This window comes from Drosophila navojoa, chromosome 2 (genome assembly GCF_054131105.1).
Source record: "Drosophila navojoa isolate 15081-1374.11 chromosome 2, UAZ_NAV_1.0, whole genome shotgun sequence".
Taxonomy (NCBI): domain Eukaryota; kingdom Metazoa; phylum Arthropoda; class Insecta; order Diptera; family Drosophilidae; genus Drosophila; species Drosophila navojoa.
The window spans coordinates 31,675,600-31,694,483 of record NC_142890.1 but is presented as its reverse complement, the minus strand read 5'-3'; the positions used below and the strand labels follow the sequence as shown (position 1 = coordinate 31,694,483).

The following is an 18,884-nucleotide window of genomic DNA, read 5'->3' as shown; positions in this document are numbered from 1 at the left end:
CTGGACTCATGTGTATCGATGTTATTTTAAAGCGTACGATAAACTATCATAGTAATTACACAGCAAAGCGGTAAACGTAGAGCTGACTTTTTTAAGCTGCGTTCCACTTGCAGAATTGAGATACGAGTGCGTATAAATTTTCTATATCGTCAATCATGTTTCTATACCAGTATGTAAATAATAAGACGTTATGAAAAGTTGCAATATTATGTGTGTTGAAAATGTTTAATTAATGAAAACAATTGTCCAATTGTCAACGTCACGCAAACACAACTCCAGTTTGCGTAACATGTTCAAAAGAAAAGCTTTCTAGGTCACAGATGGCGATGCCGATGTCGATTCCATTCGACGTTTGTCGCATTACAACAGCAGCATTCCGAAAAGGTCGATGGGGTTACGTATGTGTATGTGTATATAAATGTGTGCGTCTGTGAGTCCAGCTTCGTATTTCATATGCGAGTATACGTTAATGTTGTACAAATGCCTTTTGGCCCAGATTGTGAAGCACTGCTCTGTGGGTCCTAGCCAAAAAGTGACAACCGGCCAATAGACTGAAATTGCACAGATTGCAAGTATCAAGCATAAAAACTGCCGAACGTATTAAGTAGCGCCTGCGACGTGTGTTGCTGTTGCTCCCGTCCCTGAGCCGCCATCGCCGCGACGTATGGCTATAAATTAGAGCAGAGCGAAAAAATGTAAGCAAGCTTCTTCGCAGCCGGCGTCGCCGTCGACGGCGCCGTCTAAGCCTTAGCCTGCGTCTGCGCCTGCCCTCACCTCTTCCATTCAGTGAGTTGCGCCTGCGCCTGTGCCTGCAGCGCTACCAACCGCAAACTGGCTTTAAGCAAACGCTCAACAGCAAGCTCAGGCAGCTTGGTGGGCTTAGGCGCTGCGCAGCTCGGTTGCTCTGTTACTCAGTTACTCAGCTGCTCAGCTGTTCAGTTGCTGTGGCAGTCCATGTCGATTCGTTATAAAAGCCCAAAAATCAACGGCTGGCCAGTTAGTTTGCCGCCGACAGCAACTTGGGTACTTGGTTTTGGTCGAAAGAGATTTACCCAACGGATCGTAATCTAATCCAGCTGTCGACTAAGAGCTTGGTGCTCATCTATGAGCAGGTGTTGAGTGGTGTTGTGTGGCCAATTGAGCTGCAAATTTGCTATATCGAATCAAACCAAATCGAATTAAATCAAAATATTTCTTGCCAATATCAATATACGATACCTAACATATGCCCAACTGAGCGTGGAATTTACTATTCAGATTTGCCAATCGGCGAATAGCGAATACTAGGTGCTCGTAGACATATATTTAAGGTGTTGCATATCGCGATTTATTAAAAGTGAAAGATATATAACTGTTTCAAGCGAAAATAAACACAAATTGCTGAACTGAGAGAGAGGAGAGAAGTTTAGCATGGTAAGTGGCAGAACTTAAGGCTATAAACACATAATTATAAATAAAAAATAATTATTTTATTTTAATGAATCAATTATCCACATGCTTCAAATATTTCTAAATATATACAATAAGTATTTTTGAGGCGTGTTATTGGAAAAATGGATTGTTAATAAATTAAAAATATCTCGAATTTTTCAACTATTGCTGAAAAGTAATATCTCTTAAGGTTAAGGACTGTGATCATTTTTAAATTTTACAGAAAGACAAAGAAGAATTATAAAATGCATTAAAGGAATTCGTACTTTTATACACACAATTTTTATATGGTTCAAAATACCTAGACTTGAATAACCGATAATCTGACTTCTGTTCATTTTCTGGCTAGTACAAAATTCGCAAATAATAAGATAAGACGGCTTTTATGTCGCCTTGATGCTGACCACATTATGGTCGGACACGTAGCACTTTCGCAAGTGACTTGAACTGCTTGAGTGTGTAAAATAAATGTGTGTGTGCACTCGTTTAGTGTCTGTGCATATATAATTTGAGATTATTTGTTAATCTGACTCTAACTATGCATACCAGTTTATGTTGGCCGCCTTTAATGGCTTATTTAAAACCAAATTACAGACCATTGTTTATGCGATACCAGCTCAGCTCTTAGCCGTACACTAAAACACACACACAGCTTTGAAAGTAACATAATAATTGTGATTGTGTTAAAAATTGCTTTTGTGTTTTTTTTCCTAATATTAAAGGCTAAGTATTGTAATTAATTTAAGGTAGCAAACGGATGACCTTCATAGTTGAATTCGTTTTCGTTTTTGTGGTGCTTTTGTATGGCTGTCCTGAATTGAGGGGCGTGAAACTATCACAAAATGAATCTTCGAATTCCCTTTCATGCCTACCCCTGTCCCGTACCTCTACCTCCCCCTGCCCCTCACACCTCGCCCCATCTTTATTAATAGATCAGGCGTTTTGGTGCATGGCCGCAAATCGACGCCATCTGATTATATCGGTTACGCCCCATTGTTCAGCATCGGCTCTAGGCAAGCCAGTATTGTAAGAATTTTCAATAGTAATCAATGCAGACAGTCACCAACGCTTAGCAGCAACCATAAATTATTTACTGCCATTATATACTGGCATATTTGAATTTTTCAAGTGGGGCCAACTGCTGACAGTGGCCAAAGCTAAAGCTAAATGTCGGTTACACTGCCATTGGCTCGATTTTGTTTGCGAGCTATTTGCATAGAAGGCGGCTTACTACTCAGTAGCACTGTGGACTCATTTAAAGGCATGTGGCCTAGCCAGGCGTTAAGTTCGGTGGCTGCAGGTCCTGCCGGCCGCTCATACACCCATACTTTCTCTTGGTCGCCAATTAGCTCTCACTCTCTCTCTTTCTCTCTCTCTCTCTCTCTCTCTCTCTCTGTCCGCTGGTGGAGTCTTGGAGCTAGTTACGCAACTTAATTATGACGATTAATGATATACAAACATCATTATAGCCGACTTGGTGTGTGTGTTGGCTTGTGTACTTATGCGCGAGTATAACCACAATTTGACGACTTGCCATTCACTTGCCGATTACATTCAGTTCAGTTCACTGGCTATATACATACATATATTCGAACCAGCACCAAAACCAAAACCAAAACCCAAAACCCAGAAGTCAGATATGTAAATGCAGCATAGGCCATTGAACGGGTTATGTGTTATACCTACATTTGCTCCGAAACTCATTTAGACTAAGCGATTAATAATCAGATGCTTCACAATAAATATTACATGTGATTAGGTCGTTTTTTACTTTTTTTTTTTTTTTTTTTTTGTTGAATCACATCACGTCATCTCTGAGCGTAGGAAACAATGGCATAGCTCTGCTATTGGATAAAACTCCCACAAAGGCTAACCGAAGATTGGGGATTGTTTTCGAAAACTCAGAGTTACATTATTTCTGATGCATTGTTTTTCCGGTTTTCAATCATTTTGCTATGCTGTCGGCAATAATTGTTGAAGTACATATCTGTACATATAAAAATATAAGTATACTTTAATGCTCGCCGACATAAGCCATAAGGGTACCTTTCCCATTCCGTTCCACATGTCCACTTATCTCGACATAAACCTTAAATGGATCTATTCGAACACAAATTTGGACAAATTTGGAAAATCAAAACGTCATAAAAATAACTAAATGGTAATAGGTAAACGCAGAACTCTGCAATATGCAGTTAATCGTGCCAAACACTGGAATCCAATAGTTTAATTAAATAGTTTATTCCAATAGTTAATTAAATATTCTATTTAATCAAGTAACTCGTATATACCTTCGTATATAGCTTCGCCGACTATAGTATGGCAATAAAATAAAAAATATTTCCCAAGGAGTTGAATTTGCAAACTATAAACTCCTTGCTGACCACTAGACTTTCATATTTTCTCTTTAGTGACCGTGAGCGCCCGACTCTAAGATTGCTGCCTGTTTGTTTCTTATTTTATTCCGTATATTGATAGAAACCTATATCAAGTATGAATTTCGTAATCTCTGTTATTAAAAAAAAAAAAAAAAAAAAAAAAAAAAAAAAAAAAAAAAAAACAGATACACACAGATGCACTCATTACAAATGGATCTTATCCGATTTTGCAGGTAAATGGACTGATGATGTTTTATATGAGCGACGGAAGTCGCTGATGTTGTTTTAGACGTTCAGATTACACAAAATAAATGTAATATATTCACCTCATGAACGAGTATAAAAGGTTTATCAAATTGCGCTCGAGAATTCTCCAGCTAACCCAAATAATTCATAAAGTTAATAATTATAACAAATATATAATTATATAATATATATAATTTATAATTTCAACATTAATTACCCGAGCATGACGTAGAATGTGATTTTTATGATTGAGGTGATCCAAACAATGCTTATATATATTTTATTATATATATATTATATTATTTATTATTTATTATTAGAGTTAAATTTGATACAGTTAATTAATAATGATACTTCAGAACATAAAAACAGAATATTCTTACTAGAACTTTGAAGAGAAAATATACAAATTGGATAATGTGAAATTATTTAAGTGTGCAAAAAAAAAAGAAAACAATTAGAAAAAAAAATAATAAATACTAAAAAAAAAAATTGACGAATTGAGAAAAAGTATGTAAATTGGAAATAATGATAAGGCAATTAAATGTTTGTTCAATTTTTAAACTGCAATAATTCATAAAAAATTTAAGAAAGGATAAACTTTTTTAGACAGATAAGTACAAAGTAGGCTGTTCCTCTTTGACATCTCTTTTGGAACAGAAATGCTTCTTAAGAATAAGATATCTCTGTTTCTCTCTATCTCTGTTTGAGGCAAATATGGAGAAAATCACACGCAATTCGAATTGAAGTAATTATGGATAGCGACAATGACGTGATTCAAATCAAAAAGAGTCTAGCGACCTCAAAATCTTAAACGCCGAAAGAAAGCGAATGACGCGTTAATTTAACCAGTTTCAGCTTGGCATTAACTCTCGGTTTCATTTACGCTGCGAATCGTTAGTTGATGCAACTACTCAAGCAACTTGTACACTTTCAAAGTCAAGGTCTATAGCAACAGTTATAACATCAGCAGCCGCAGCAACAACAGCGGCAACACAGGCGCTTAAGTCAGTGGCAGACATTACGGTTAACAGCCGACGGCTAACGGTTAAAAGCAAACCGCATCTGGCCATAATTTAAGTCAATTACAACTTCATCTTACAGACGGAGGCTTGTTGTTAGCTGCGCCCGAGGGGAGGCTAGAGGCGATGGGGGCGATGGCAGCGTCGGCAGCTGTGGCGAATCGCGTGCGACATTTGAATGGAGTTGTAGAAATTCACACATTGTTTCGCACAATCTACCCACAGACAGCGTATTGTCAGTGTAATTATGACGGTGTCGAGCATGTTGCACAGACTTCGTGCTTTACTCATTACGCAGCTGTAACTGCATCTTGCCAACGGGGACAATAATAATCATATCAGTCTTTAAAATCCCTAATGCTAAAGAGACAATTGCCAGTGCATAAACAAACAATACCCTGTACTACGTGCCTTATGTTTGAATTTTGAATTTTAATTATTAGAGACGTTAAAAAAAACCAGAAATTCTTAAGAGCTAACTTTCATGATAGTAATGCTTACACCTCTTACTGCAGAGAAGATCACCAGGGATACAAAGGTTACACCAACAAGCTGATAAAACAAATTTTAGGAACGGTCGTTTTCACATATTTATATTTTATCAAAGAGACGGTTTCAACTGCCAAAATATAGATATATGAAGAAAAAATTTCGTCTGCTTTTCACACCGATTTGGTCTCCAAATTGTGAGACTTTTGCCTATATATGTCAATACTTCCAGATCATATTTTCTTATTTACGTACTTATTATTAATTAATTTTCTTAATTAAATAATTATTATTTTCATTATTATATAATTCAGTATAATTCGTTGGCGTTTTTACATATCCCCCGACTTTAATCGTCAAACAGTGCTTATTATTAATGTTTTATCTTTTTGTTTGTTTCTCGCTTGTCTCTTGTTATTGTCGCCTGACAATTTTTTGCTCACTCTCTTCCGTTTAAAGACAACGCTGTTGCTGTTGGATCTGCTCTGGTTGGCATTGTCAGTGCCGTCGCTGGCGTAGGGGCCGGAATCGGGCCGGATACGGCAATTGCGTTAAGAGCATCATAATTACCTTGATTTTAATTGCCGCTGAAACATGCTACGGAAAAGCTTAACCAAGCAGTAGCTCATGGAAAGCAAGATCATTATTGTCAAGCAAGGGATTGAACTATGCGCCAGTCATACTGTATAAAGAGATTGGAGCACTGAAGTGATGGGATTGTGATTGTGAAAGGAAAAACGTTATTATGGCATTTTTGGAATATCAAATTTTAAAGTGAATACGGCCTATTAATAACTTTCAAATAGACTTTAATAAATCAGCTCATGTGATTATTTTTACTTAACACATTTATTTGCACGTATCTCGTAGCAAATAATGTATTAAGTAATACACATATATATATATATATATATATATATACGTATATTAACAGTGACAATCCCCCAATTTACCCAAGCAAAGGCAATATGAAACCGGACCGTATTGAAACCGGCTCATAGCAAATTCTAAATACCAATGTTTGTTTATACTTTAAAATATTTAAATATTTGCGATTTTGTAGAAAAATAAAGAGTGCCATAAAAACAAAATTAATATGCATTTTGAGTACTTAAATACTTGTTGCAAAAACAAGTCTTAAAAGGTCCAGATGCGAAAGCAATTGTAAATTGAACGTCAAACAAATACAAGTTTAAAGGATATGACTAAATGTTTGCTTCCATAATTTGCAGCACCTATTCAAGAAATTAGCTGATTTAAGTCGCTCGCTCACTAATTAAAAGTGTATCGGGCGTACTACGGGCTAGCTTTAAAGTCGAAATCGTGATATGTCACTCCGAATGGCGAAAGGCATTGCACTACCTTGGGACTGACGTTAGAACGATAGCGCGTCTATGCAAGATGGCGTTGACTTTTAAGCCAACTACTTATGGGCGGCATATACTCTTTCTGGCCAACCTGAGAAAAAAAAGCGGTCTTTCGAGTTAGCTATCATAATAAAGGAACATTATGATTGACATCAACTCTATCCAAACATGCAACACACATCTATATATTTGAGGCTAACGATTGGAACTGGCCGCATTTCAATTTCCTCTGCAACCAGTTACGACCAACTGCCTAAATTGACCAAAAAACGTCAAGAAACAATTTGTTTGTAGCATCTAAATTTACGACGACAAAGGCAATTGATAATTACATTCGCCATTAATTAATTAATGGATTTTGCGGGCAAAATGCGACCACTCGCGTCCAAAAAGTTCATAGATTTCTAAGCACCCCATCGAGTTAGTGTATCATGCTATATATACTATGCGATACACTCAATGATTTAAGCTCATGTGACTTTTAGCCAACTGCTGCCAGAGCTCTGCGTCTGGGTCTGGTTGGTCACAAGACTTTTTCGATACAAAACATGCTCATGCGTGTCTATGTGAATGTAGATGAATATTTTTTGTGCACTATGCACACACACACACTCACACGCACACACAGAGCTATTATGTTTGTGTGGGCACTCGATGTGCCACTCTACTTATTGGCATCAATTATACGAAAAGCTGTCGTGTTGTTGCATAAAATATGTCTGTGCCTTCGATTTCGCTTGCAGAAAATCTCAAATATTTTGTAATTATTTATCACAGATCTCAGAAGAAGCAAAATAATTGCAAAACGCATAAGCTGACGCTTCGAATACCAGAGCAGATCAGAGCAGAGCTGCGAGCCAATCCGAGCTGCCTTAAGGTGCTGCTGGATAGTCTTGGTGCTCCACTGGCTTTGGGACACTTTCACTGTAAATGGCAATTTCAATTAGTGCTTGTTACTTACATAGGTCTATCGCCATGCCTGTCGATTGGTGGGCAGAGCACGTTTACATGCCTCGTAGCACCAGAAAGATGCTGACAGATATGTACGTCTATATATCCATTATGGAGCACTGGCAAGCAGGCGCAACACTGGCTGCCGACCTATAAGGCTGGGCCAGTCTGGGCCAGCCATCAATAAATCAATCATTTTGTATCGAATTTCTTTATCGTATTGCGCAGAGCTATTTTACACTTTAATGATCACCAAATTTCTTTAGCGACGCGAACAACTCCGAGCTCAATGTTAATTAGAAGTCGTTAAAGTTGTAAAAATTTGCTCTCATTTACCCAATATGGACAGAAGTCGTCTGTTTATATGTTGGCCCACTTAAACCGCATGTATTCCCAATAAAATATGCGAGAATTTCTGACCCAAACACTTGGGAATGTAAACAGCAAGAGGCAATTCGTTCATTAAAATTCATTATTAACCAATTTGAAATACATACTCGACTCCATCACCTACTTACATATATTTCTTTTTGCCCATAATCTTTTTTATACCCTGAACCCATTGAAAATGGGAAATCAGGGTATAATGGTTTTGTTAAAATGTATGTAACAGGCAGAAGGAGGCGTGGCAGACCCCACAAAGTATATATATTCTTGATCAGGGCGACAAGCTGAGTCGATTTAGCCCTGTCCGTCTGTCTGTCCGTCCGTCCGTCCGTCTGTCCGTATGTTTGAACGCGTCGATTTCTGAAGATATAAGAGCTAGAGACTTCAACTTTTTTTTAAAATGTCCGTATATATCACGCGCATATCGAGTTTATCACTAAAAAACGATAACTCATTCCGATACTTTTTTATCGATAAAAAACCTTATCGAAGATCACTTAAAAAATTATATCTCCTACATCTTTCAAGCTAGCGTCTCCAAATTTAAAATATATATAAAGATGTATTTTATCCAATTTCGGTTTTTGTTAAAATTTACCCCCCACCTCTAAATCCACCCCCTCACCATCATCTTTGTAAAAGTCTTATATCAAATACTAGAGACTTGTGCTTCGGTACACACATACATTTAAACATTATGATTACGTTCTGAAAGTTTCATTACGATCGTACGTCTAGAAATTAAATTATTCATCAAATAAGTTCTCATAATATCGCCAACACTGCAGCGCAACCCAAGCGCAATCGCCTGTATATGTGAGTGTGTGTATGCGCGTGTGTTTGTTTGTATGTGTATGTGTGTGCGTGTATTTGTTTGTATGCGTGTGTGTGTTTGCGTGTGCGTGTGCGTGTGTGTGTGCTAACTATTATTGAATATCAGTTGCTTGTAGGGTTCAGGGGATCTCGTAGTCGAGCAGTCTCGACTAGAGCTTTCTTACTTGTTATTAATAAAGAAATATCTCAGACATTTATTTATCCTGCTCTAAGCGAATACAGTGGATGAATACTTATGACTGGGACTAGCTAGTTTCGGGGCACAGCCTCTTCGATATAACCTGTCGTTAGGCATTTGCGAAAATATCAGTGATTAACCTTGAGCAATGACTGTTGTTTGCGTTGTGCTAGCCAACTGCCTTGCTAATCCAGTTTAAATTAGAATTCAAAATCGTGTGTCTACCCGTTTTTTTATTTATTTTTCTAATCCGATATGCCCGATGTTGGAGATTGTTGGGCGAGATGGACGTCAGAGCGCTGCATTGGTGCTGTTAATTGAGGCACGAGGCTGACCCAACTAGGAAGCCGACCCGGCCAGAGCCTGTTACGGTACCCAAGACTCATTGCAGCTTTTCATGTTGAGCTGCCGCCGTCCGTTCGATCCCATTGTCTTAGCCATTGTTCTGCTTGACATGCAATTAAAACGTGCTATACTATAGTACTATTTGTTTGTGTTAGCTTTTGTCATGGAACCATTTGCATGCAGCTGGCATTTGGCACAAACGTCTGACTTTAGGCTTGGAGTCGTGGTAGCTCGCTTGCCAGATAAATGAGTCTATGTGTAAGCCCGAGGTTAGAGAGCTGCAAAAACAAAGTTCATTGTGTTCAAGTAACTAATAGAGACCAGCAATTCAGCTTACTTACATAAGTAGACTGCAAATTGGTCAAATGAGCATTATCATAATAAAACAATTATGAGACTTTTCACGCCAGCTCAGTTCATAGTACATACTTATACATTGTATATAGTAAATTACTTACACAAATTTATTTATTATAAGTACTATGAATACATTCTCTTATGCTCGCATTTAACTTCGGGAAATACCACCTCCAAATGTTTGTTTGGTCTGTCTGATCAAATGTCGCAATGCAAATAAATAATACAAAGACAGAACTCAAACCGAAAAGGTGATGAAACCAGTTCTGACCATAACAGCAGGAGCCTGTAGATCGACTTTGAATGGCTGCAGTCAACTTTTCCCTAGCTGCACTAATACTTGGCAGACATGCAAAGTAGCTGTGCATGTCTATGTTGCCAGTAGATCGAAATGGATTTCGCAATGTCAATGGACTGCAGACATCTAAAGCCAGCAAGACTGAAAATAAATGATACTAAAAGCGTCTTATTCATATAATTGTTATATAGATATAAATTTAGTTTAAATAGTTTAATAACAGCAATGATACACTTCATTTCAGGCTGGCTTGCAGAAAATTATGCTCCTACTTGGCCTTTTGGGTCTTGCCTATGAGGCGCTTGGGCTAAAAGTGTCTTCTGGCTATCATATCGTACATAACGATCATCTGCAGCCCCGTGAAGGTAACTTCCATGGGTTTGGGTATCTTCAGGGCTCACCAAGTCAGTTTTTGCTAGGGTAAGAGCCTTGGCCTTCTCACACCCAACTATGAACTCTGACTCTTTTGCTTATCTTTAGAAATGCCCTACCAACAGGACTGGCGGATACCTCACCCGCCCCACAGAATCCCTTCCTCTCAATAGTAAGCACCCCACGAGCACCTCCGATGCCATCGCGAGTCACGTGTGCGAGTCCTCCAGCTGTGTGTGAGAAGTCGGCTTATCGCACGATGGATGGCTCGTGCAATCACTTAGAACGTCCAGGACTTGGCGTTCCTAATACAAAGTAGGACTTACACTTATGTTCATACATCACCTTTACATCATTCTTAATGCAAATATCAAAATTCTTATTTGTAAGATACGGACGGCTTTTATCGCCCAAGTACGCCGATGGAATCTCAGCACCAACTCGTTCTGTCACTGGCGATGAGCTGCCCAGTGCACGTCTGGTATCTCTGGTGGCGTTTGGCGAACAGGATGTGCCCGATCCCCAGTTCACGCTGCACAATATGCAATGGGGCCAGATAATAACGCACGACATGAGCATGCAAGCTGGTGGAACCCAATCAAGTACGATTCCATCTGCACTATTCACACTATTCAAATGCCCAAATTACCAATGTTTACTTCCATAGAGAAACATCCGACGCGTTGCTGCACCGATGATGGACGCCTGGTTGGCTTAGACGTGGCCCATAAGACTTGCTTTGCTATAATTGTGCCGCCGCACGACCCGGCGTACTCCCAAGTGGGTACGGAATGCCTGAACTTTGTTCGCACACTGACAGACCGTGATTCCAACTGCCAATACACCGGTGGACCAGCTGAGCAGCTTACAGTAGTCACGGCCTACATGGACCTATCGCTGGTCTACGGCAACTCCATACAGCAGAATAGCGACATCCGCGAATTCCAAGGTGGGCGTATGATCGTGGAGGAGCGCAACGGAGCCAAGTGGCTGCCGTTGTCCCGCAACGTCACAGGAGACTGCGACGCTGTTGATCCCAATGAGGTCTGCTACAGAGCTGGCGACGTGCGTGTCAATCAGAACCCGGGACTTGCTATCTTACAAACAGTGCTGCTGCGTGAGCATAACCGCATTGCCGATGCTCTCGCAGCGCTGAATCCGCACTTCGATGATCGCACGCTATTCCAAGAGGCCCGCAAAATAAACATTGCCCAGTATCAACACATAAGCTACTACGAATGGCTCCCCATCTTCTTGGGTGGCGAAAATATGCTAAAAAATCGAATTATCTACAAAGCACCCGGCGGCAGCTACGTGAATGACTACGATGCCAACATCGACCCCAGCGTATTAAACGAACACGCGACGGCTGCCTTCAGATATTTCCATTCCCAGATCGAGGGTAGATTGGAGTAAGTATGATAACAGTTCCACAATTTTCCGTTGTCATAAGGCATGAGTATATTTTTGTCCTGTAAAGAATTACTATGTATGTTGATTTGTGTATTATATCTGTGTATATTTGTAGTCTTCTGTCAGAGCTACGATCAGTGCTTGGCTCGTTAACGCTCAGTGATTGGTTTAATCGCCCTGGCATTCTCGAGGTCGGTGACAACTTTGACTCCCTAACCAGAGGTCATGCAACTCAACCCGAAGAGCTGACGGATATAAATTTTGACAAACAGGTGTGTATGGATATGGATAATGCTATTGTATCTCAACTATGTAATTCCTCTTTCTTAGATTAAGCATTTCTTATTTAGACGTAATATGCCTTTTGGTTCCGATCTGCGATCACTGGATATTCAGCGCAATCGTGATCACGGACTTGCATCCTACAATGATATGAGAGAATTTTGTGGCCTAAAACGCGCTAGCTCATGGGAGGACTTTAGCGATCTGATCAGCCCCCAAATAATCGCAACGCTCAGGTCTCTCTATGCGAGCCATGAGGATGTGGACCTGACAGTCGGGGCCTCCTTGGAGGCACATGTGGCCGGTGCATTAGCCGGCCCCACGTTTCTCTGCATTTTAACAGAACAATTCTATAGAACTCGTGTAGGCGATCGTTTCTTCTATGAAAATGGCGACAAAATTACCGGCTTTACTCCAGGTACTAAAATATTTAGCAATGCTTATCCTCATTATACTTATTACACTTATTATTCGTATACTTTTGTAATTAGATCAATTAGCGGAGCTGCGTAAGGCAAGCATGGCGCGTTTATTATGCGACAACGGAAACAATATTGCTTCCATGCAACCTGAAGCATTTAAAACGGTTTCTGGATCGTGAGTATAAGAGAAGTAAATTGTTAGACAATTATCTTTCATGTTTATCTTAACAGGAACCCTGTTGTGCCATGCTCAAGTATCCCGCAAGTTGACCTCACAAAGTGGATCGATCAGAACGTACAGCCTCCATCAGACCATTCTATTCTGTTCGGAAAGAAATGATCACTTTCACTTTCTGCACACGAACCTATTATTAACTAGTTCAAAATATAATAACATATAGATTAATCAGGTTAAAAAGTTATCAAATCAACAAACTCCATGTATTATACTTCCCTTTTTATGTACATATACAAATAAATCTTGCCAATGAACAAAAATGCTTTAGTTATTATAGATCTACAGATTTCATATGATGGTTCAACAATATGGATATATTTTTATGTATTCCCAAAGAGATTGCTGAAAATGTGTAAAATACAATCATCATTATCTTTTGCCAATTTCTTTTTGTATCATTTTACCATGTTTAAAAATATATATATGATAAACAGCTCAGATTTATTTGCAGACATTTTTTTTTTTTTTTTTTCATGAAATATAAATGTAAAATGAAAAAGCCTCACATTTGCATTTGTTTTGTTCGAGTTTGTATGTTCTTTTCATTGTTCGCGTACGCTTTTGTTTAAACGAAGTCAAAAATTTCCTACAATAACCGTATTATAAAGGGGAAATGAAATCATCATACAATATTACTTTCACTCCAATTTTAAACTGCCGTCTCTTTTTGAAAATAGAATTTATATCATTAATCTCAAGAACACACTAACAAGCAAACGGTGATATCCATACGTACTCATGACCATATAAAAAAATATTCATGTATAATTGTGAGCAAACATAAATATATATATATTTCATATATATGATGTATATACATCTATATATATAAAAGAGAGTTGTGAAAAGTTTTCCAGCACTTATAACTCGAGATCTGCTGGACCAATTTTCATGGTTTTTGATTTGTTGGATTTGTCTCCGCTACGAGTAGGATAGCAGATCTTAAAAATACTGAAAAAATTTCACGAATACTTGAAAAACGCGGGTTTTCCCTAAAGATTCAAATTTCCATTGATACTCAGAAGGCTTGATAACAGTGAACCTAACTATTCATAAAAAAAAGCACATTTGATAAGAATAATACGCGTGCATACAGAAGCTAAATATCTCGACAGTTCAGGTATTTGTTTGTCTCAAACATAAATTTGTTTAAATTATTTATTCATATTCAGTATTACTACTAATAAAAATGCCGCGTCCTAGAAGATCTAATTTTTCCCGGCGGACCCATGATGCAATTAGGCAACGAAATAACGCGAGTCAATTATCTGACGAAGAACGAGAAATCGCCTGAGAAAGGCGCCGCGTTAGTGCCCAGCAGAGAAGGGCCTTAATTCGTGCTTCTTATAGAGAGGCAACCCGTGAAACGGCAATAAGAAATGGTTCAAGGATTTTATTATCTGGCGATTTCCGACAAACACTACCAGTAATTCCAAGATCTACTGCTGCCGACGAAATAAACGCTTGCCTCAAAGCATCAAATCTGTGGCGATATCTAACCAAACTTCAACTGTCTGTAGATATGAGAGTTGCATTGTTGAACGATCTATCTGCTGATGATTTCTCGAAGCAATTGCTGAATATCGGTAATGGCCGTATTCCTGTTGACGAATCGAGTAGCTTGATTTCATTTCCTCAAAATTTTTGCAATTTCGTCTCATTAAAAGATGAGCTTATCAACAAAGTATTTCCGAATATCATTGCTTTCCACAAAAATACTAAATGGTTAAGTGAGCGAGCATTTTTGGCGGCTAAAAATAAAGAAAAAATTTATAATTCAAAATCAAATCGTAGGTACTCTGTATTCATTCAAATCTATCGACTGTGTAACAAACGAAGAAGCCACTAATTATCCAACTGAATTTTTGAACTCCTTGGATGTGCCTGGTAAACCACCGCACAATTTACAACTGAAAGTTGGCTAGGTAGTTATCATGCTTAGAAATTTAAAGCAACCAAAACTGTGCAATGGAACGCGTTTGGTGATCAACAAATCACAGGGCCAATCTTTGACTATTTGTGGCCTCAATCTAGAAAATGCGTGTTTTTCTCATGGTCAATTGCACCTGACCATAAAACAAAATGTCGTTTAGAAGGTGCTTGAATGAAAATCCGATTAATAAATAAATCAGAGTGTATCCCAGCGTGAACAACATAGCTTTCAACAATTTTTGACCTAGAAATAATGGATAGGGCAATGCAACGTTTGCCGGGCCAGCTAGTATGTATATATTTATGAGTAGTATGAAAGAACCCGTATTTAAATCGACTTAGCTAGAGATAGCCACACCACCGAAATTTCGATGCTTAGTTGTGTAGAAAGCAATAAAAACATAAATCTGACTGCAAGTCCTGGAGCTAATTCGATTTATCTAAACTAAATTAAGCTGAGTCGATATAGCCCATTCCGTCGTCCGTCCGCCCGTCTGTCTGTCTGTCCGTATGAACGCCGAGATCTCAGAAGATATATGAATGTAAGAGCTAGAGACTTGAAATTTGTGTGCATACTCGTGTATACCATACGCAGTACGAGTTTGCTTTATTTTTTCGATAAATCATCTGATAACTTTTTTATCGAGAATAATCGAAAAATGGATTTTGTTTTTTGAGACTTCAGATTTACGGTGTATATATGTACATATGATGCATACAAACATTTTGTAATCAACAGATTTTTGATAACACGCCCCCTTCCTCCCAAATTTGTAAAAAACGTATTTCAACTATAAACTTGTGCTTTGGAATGTATACACATTTTGATCATATGAAGCTATTCAACAAATAAATTCTCATACTATTGCCCACACTGCAGCGCAGCCCAAGCGCAGTCGCTGCTTACTGCGCAGTTAGCAGAGCGGGGGCGCGTGAGGGTGGATGCATATACATATATGTATGTATGTGTGCGTGCATAAAAGAAGTGCAGAATGATAGGAATATCAGCTTGGAGGTTCATGGTATCTCTTAGTCGAGCAGTCTCGACTAGAGCCTTCTTACATGTTTTTATTTACTTTTATCGTATGCATATATTTGGAGTGGATTTCGAGGAGTGGATATTGCTAAAATAAGTGGACCTTTCGAACTGCGTTCTTCAACATCGTTATTCTCCTCGGACTGGCTATTGATTACTGGTTGTTGTTCTTCAACACCCTGTTCGTTTGTGTTGGGCTTGTCGGCTTCAGAACTGTCTTTGATGCTCAGAGGTGTACTAGCCTGATAATTACCGGATTCACCTTCGTCAAACAAAGTTTGTGTTAGATAGACCAGTGATTCGTTGATATCGTTGATATTGTTTTGGTCATCAGTATGGTCATCACTTAAACTTTCAAATGTATTTAATTCATTATCTATAGAATTGTCTGTGGGTTGATCTCGTAGGGGTCCCCGGTGATGTCCTGGATGATGATGGCCAGGATGATGATGTCCATGATGATGATGTCCATGATGATGATGTCCTGGATGACCTGGATGTCCTGGATGTCCTGGATGCCCTGAATGTCCTGTATGACCTGGATGTCCCGGAAGTCCTGGATAACCTGGATATCCTGGACGTCCTGGATGTCCAGGACGGCCAGCATGATGATGACCTGGACTTGAATGTGCTGGGTGACCTGGATAGCCCGGATACCCGGGGCGACCCGGATGGCCGGGAAGCCCGGGAAATCCTGGAACTACTGTGTGGACACTTTTATAATCTTTATGATGCTTTCCCTTGTGCGGCGGTGGAATAGGAATGGGTATTATTATAGGAGGTTGATGTGGATACAGAGGTGGAGGTGCCGGCCAGTGCTTGTCACCAGGATAACCTGGCGGCCCAACTGGACCGCGATGTCCTGGTAACCCAAAGTGACCTTTATCTCCCTTTGACCCTTTGTCTCCCTTTATACCAGGGTAACCTGGTCTTCCCGGCGACCCTGCATAAAGGTGGAATAGGATAATACAAATAAAAACACCTTAAATGGAAGGCTCACCTGAAGGACCTGGTGGTCCCGGCACACCCGGTGGTCCTGGAGGACCCGGCGGACAAAAACATTGATGTTGCGGATGCGGATGCGGATAGTATGGTGATGGTAGTTTGTATACTACATTTGGTGGTGAGGGTGGCGCTGGAACCGGAGACTGAATAGTGGCAACGAATCGTCCCGTTTCTTGCTCAGTGTTCTTCGAAGACACCGTGCCCACACTGCTGGCAACGCATATCCCTAAATGAGGAGTTGACTTTATTAATTTTTCTCAATCGTTGTAATCGATTCCTGTTGCTTACCACAGAAGAAATAGATTAATGTGATCACCGTCATGGCGAATAAACAAATGCTGTCTTTCGCCGATAAATCTAACACTTTTATATTGATCCAAAGAATGTGTGCAAGCACATATAATATACAAATTTTAAAATCTTACTTTCAATCATCCAGATTCTATGGGACCGTTATTAATCGCATCTACTGAGAAATCGGTCTATTATTTCGGTTTCTTTATTCTTTATATTTTGATGAAATTAATAATGATTCGAATATAAATCTCAATGACTTTCTATGCTAGCACCTATCATGTTCGATATTTTTCTTTCGTCACGCCATTACGGCTGCCGTAAAAACTAAAAAGAATTTTGCAGAGCTGGCGCGCGTCGGCATATTGTTGGCCCACATCCGCGCATATCAATGGAATCCAAATGCCAAAGAAGCAGCAAGGTCAGAGCGAAAGTTAATGGTTCTTCGGTCTTTGTGTTCATATTGCGCAATATTCTAATACATATCAGCTCTTTTTCGTCTGCGCATATTGTTATATCTCTCTGATGTTAATCGGTTAAGCTTTTATACTCTTCAGCATTATCTCGAAAATCAATTAAACTGGGTCAATTGTTTAGTATAAAATGACAAATGTAAACTTTCCTCATTTTAGACTCACCTCTTCAAGTCTCATTCATTTGCTATTAACATGAATTAACATGCAGTAAGAAAATGGCCCATTTAGAATCGCTGATTGTTCTGCTAAATCGATGGGAAATATTGAGGTTTATTGATCTATATGTGGTGTATAATAAATAATAATAAAGAAAGAAAGCTCCATGAATTTCTACAAACTAATTATTTTCTGTCAAGGTATAATTGTTTTGTCAAAGTGAGAGAAAGAGGAGTGGCAGACCCCATAAAGTATATATGTTCTTGATCAGGGTGACAATCTGAGTCGTAAATAGTTATCAATTTTTTAATTTATACATTTTGAATCCCAAGCCCCCTATGCCGATTGTAAAAACTCCTTTAAAATACTAGAGACTTGTGCTTTAGCACAAGCAAAAAGCAAACATTGAATGATTGAAATATCAGCTCCTTGCAGGATCCCATAGTTGAGCAGTCTCGACTATCGCACTGTAGAATGCTTATTTTGGGACACGATGTGATACGAATATATTTACTTGATGCATTACTTGGCTTTTACATGCTTATCTGTCAAGTATAATTATACTCATTCACGAAGTGAATTAGTATATTGGTTTTGTGCAATGTCCGTCTTGCTGTCCGTCTGTCCGTCCGTCCGTCTGTCCGTCTGTCCGTATGAACGCAGTTCATTTCGCCGCTATTGAAGCTAGAGACTTAAAATTTGGAACACATACTCGTGTATAACTCCGATTTATAAAGTGTTAAAATTTTCCCGATCCGCCCACTAGGGGCGTGGCAAATCGGAAAATGCATTTTCCGATATACCAGAAATCATGTTAGTTGAAGAGCTAGAAAGTTGAAATTTGGTATGTAGATCCGCGTTGACCCCCGAAGTCCAAAAAGCTATGGTGGATATATCTACGCCCATTGGGGGCGTGGCAAATCAGATAAAACTGTATCTCCTAAAGTTCTAAAGGTAGAACGTTGAAATTTCGCA

At 39.0% G+C, this 18,884-nt stretch overlaps 2 protein-coding genes across 3 annotated transcripts; one reads left to right on the top strand and one right to left on the bottom strand.

Moving 5' to 3' along the window:
* The first annotated feature begins 997 nt into the window (after positions 1-997).
* Pxd (Peroxidase) lies at positions 998-13,270 on the top strand. Of its 2 annotated transcripts, none has more exons than XM_030389055.2 (9): positions 998-1,413; positions 10,528-10,703; positions 10,764-10,970; positions 11,046-11,257; positions 11,323-12,067; positions 12,184-12,340; positions 12,399-12,768; positions 12,842-12,947; positions 13,004-13,270. In XM_030389055.2, the coding sequence occupies exons 1-9, from the start codon at positions 1,411-1,413 to the stop codon at positions 13,110-13,112; spliced, it is 2,085 nt and encodes a 694-aa protein (XP_030244915.1). In that variant the 5' UTR covers positions 998-1,410; the 3' UTR covers positions 13,113-13,270. The 2 variants fall into 2 exon arrangements, with proteins under 2 accessions (XP_030244915.1, XP_089121728.1); XM_089265602.1 differs by having other exon boundaries at positions 1,293-1,413; positions 10,540-10,703.
* A 2,681-nt stretch (positions 13,271-15,951) lies between these two features.
* Positions 15,952-17,907, bottom strand: LOC108658556 (uncharacterized). Its single transcript, XM_089265325.1, has 3 exons — positions 17,272-17,907; positions 16,979-17,209; positions 15,952-16,921 (listed from the first exon to the last, which is right to left on the bottom strand). Exons 1-3 carry the CDS (start codon positions 17,303-17,305, stop codon positions 16,011-16,013), a joined length of 1,176 nt encoding a protein of 391 aa, XP_089121451.1. The 5' UTR covers positions 17,306-17,907; the 3' UTR covers positions 15,952-16,010.
* Between the last annotated feature and the right edge of the window lie 977 nt (positions 17,908-18,884).

What these genes read in the sequence shown, in the direction of transcription:
- LOC108658556 (XM_089265325.1), bottom strand. Translation starts at nt 17,305, where the DNA reads ATGACGGTGATCACATTAATCTATTTCTTCTGTG. An exon ending in ATTAATCTATTTCTTCTGTG is followed by an intron (nt 17,210 to 17,271) that starts GTAAGCAACAGG and finishes CTCCTCATTTAG; the next exon opens with GGATATGCGTTGCCAGCAGT. An exon ending in GGGACCACCAGGTCCTTCAG is followed by an intron (nt 16,922 to 16,978) that starts GTGAGCCTTCCA and finishes ACCTTTATGCAG; the next exon opens with GGTCGCCGGGAAGACCAGGT.
- Pxd (XM_030389055.2), top strand. An exon ending in CCAAGTCAGTTTTTGCTAGG is followed by an intron (nt 10,704 to 10,763) that starts GTAAGAGCCTTG and finishes GCTTATCTTTAG; the next exon opens with AAATGCCCTACCAACAGGAC. An exon ending in TTTAAAACGGTTTCTGGATC is followed by an intron (nt 12,948 to 13,003) that starts GTGAGTATAAGA and finishes TTATCTTAACAG; the next exon opens with GAACCCTGTTGTGCCATGCT.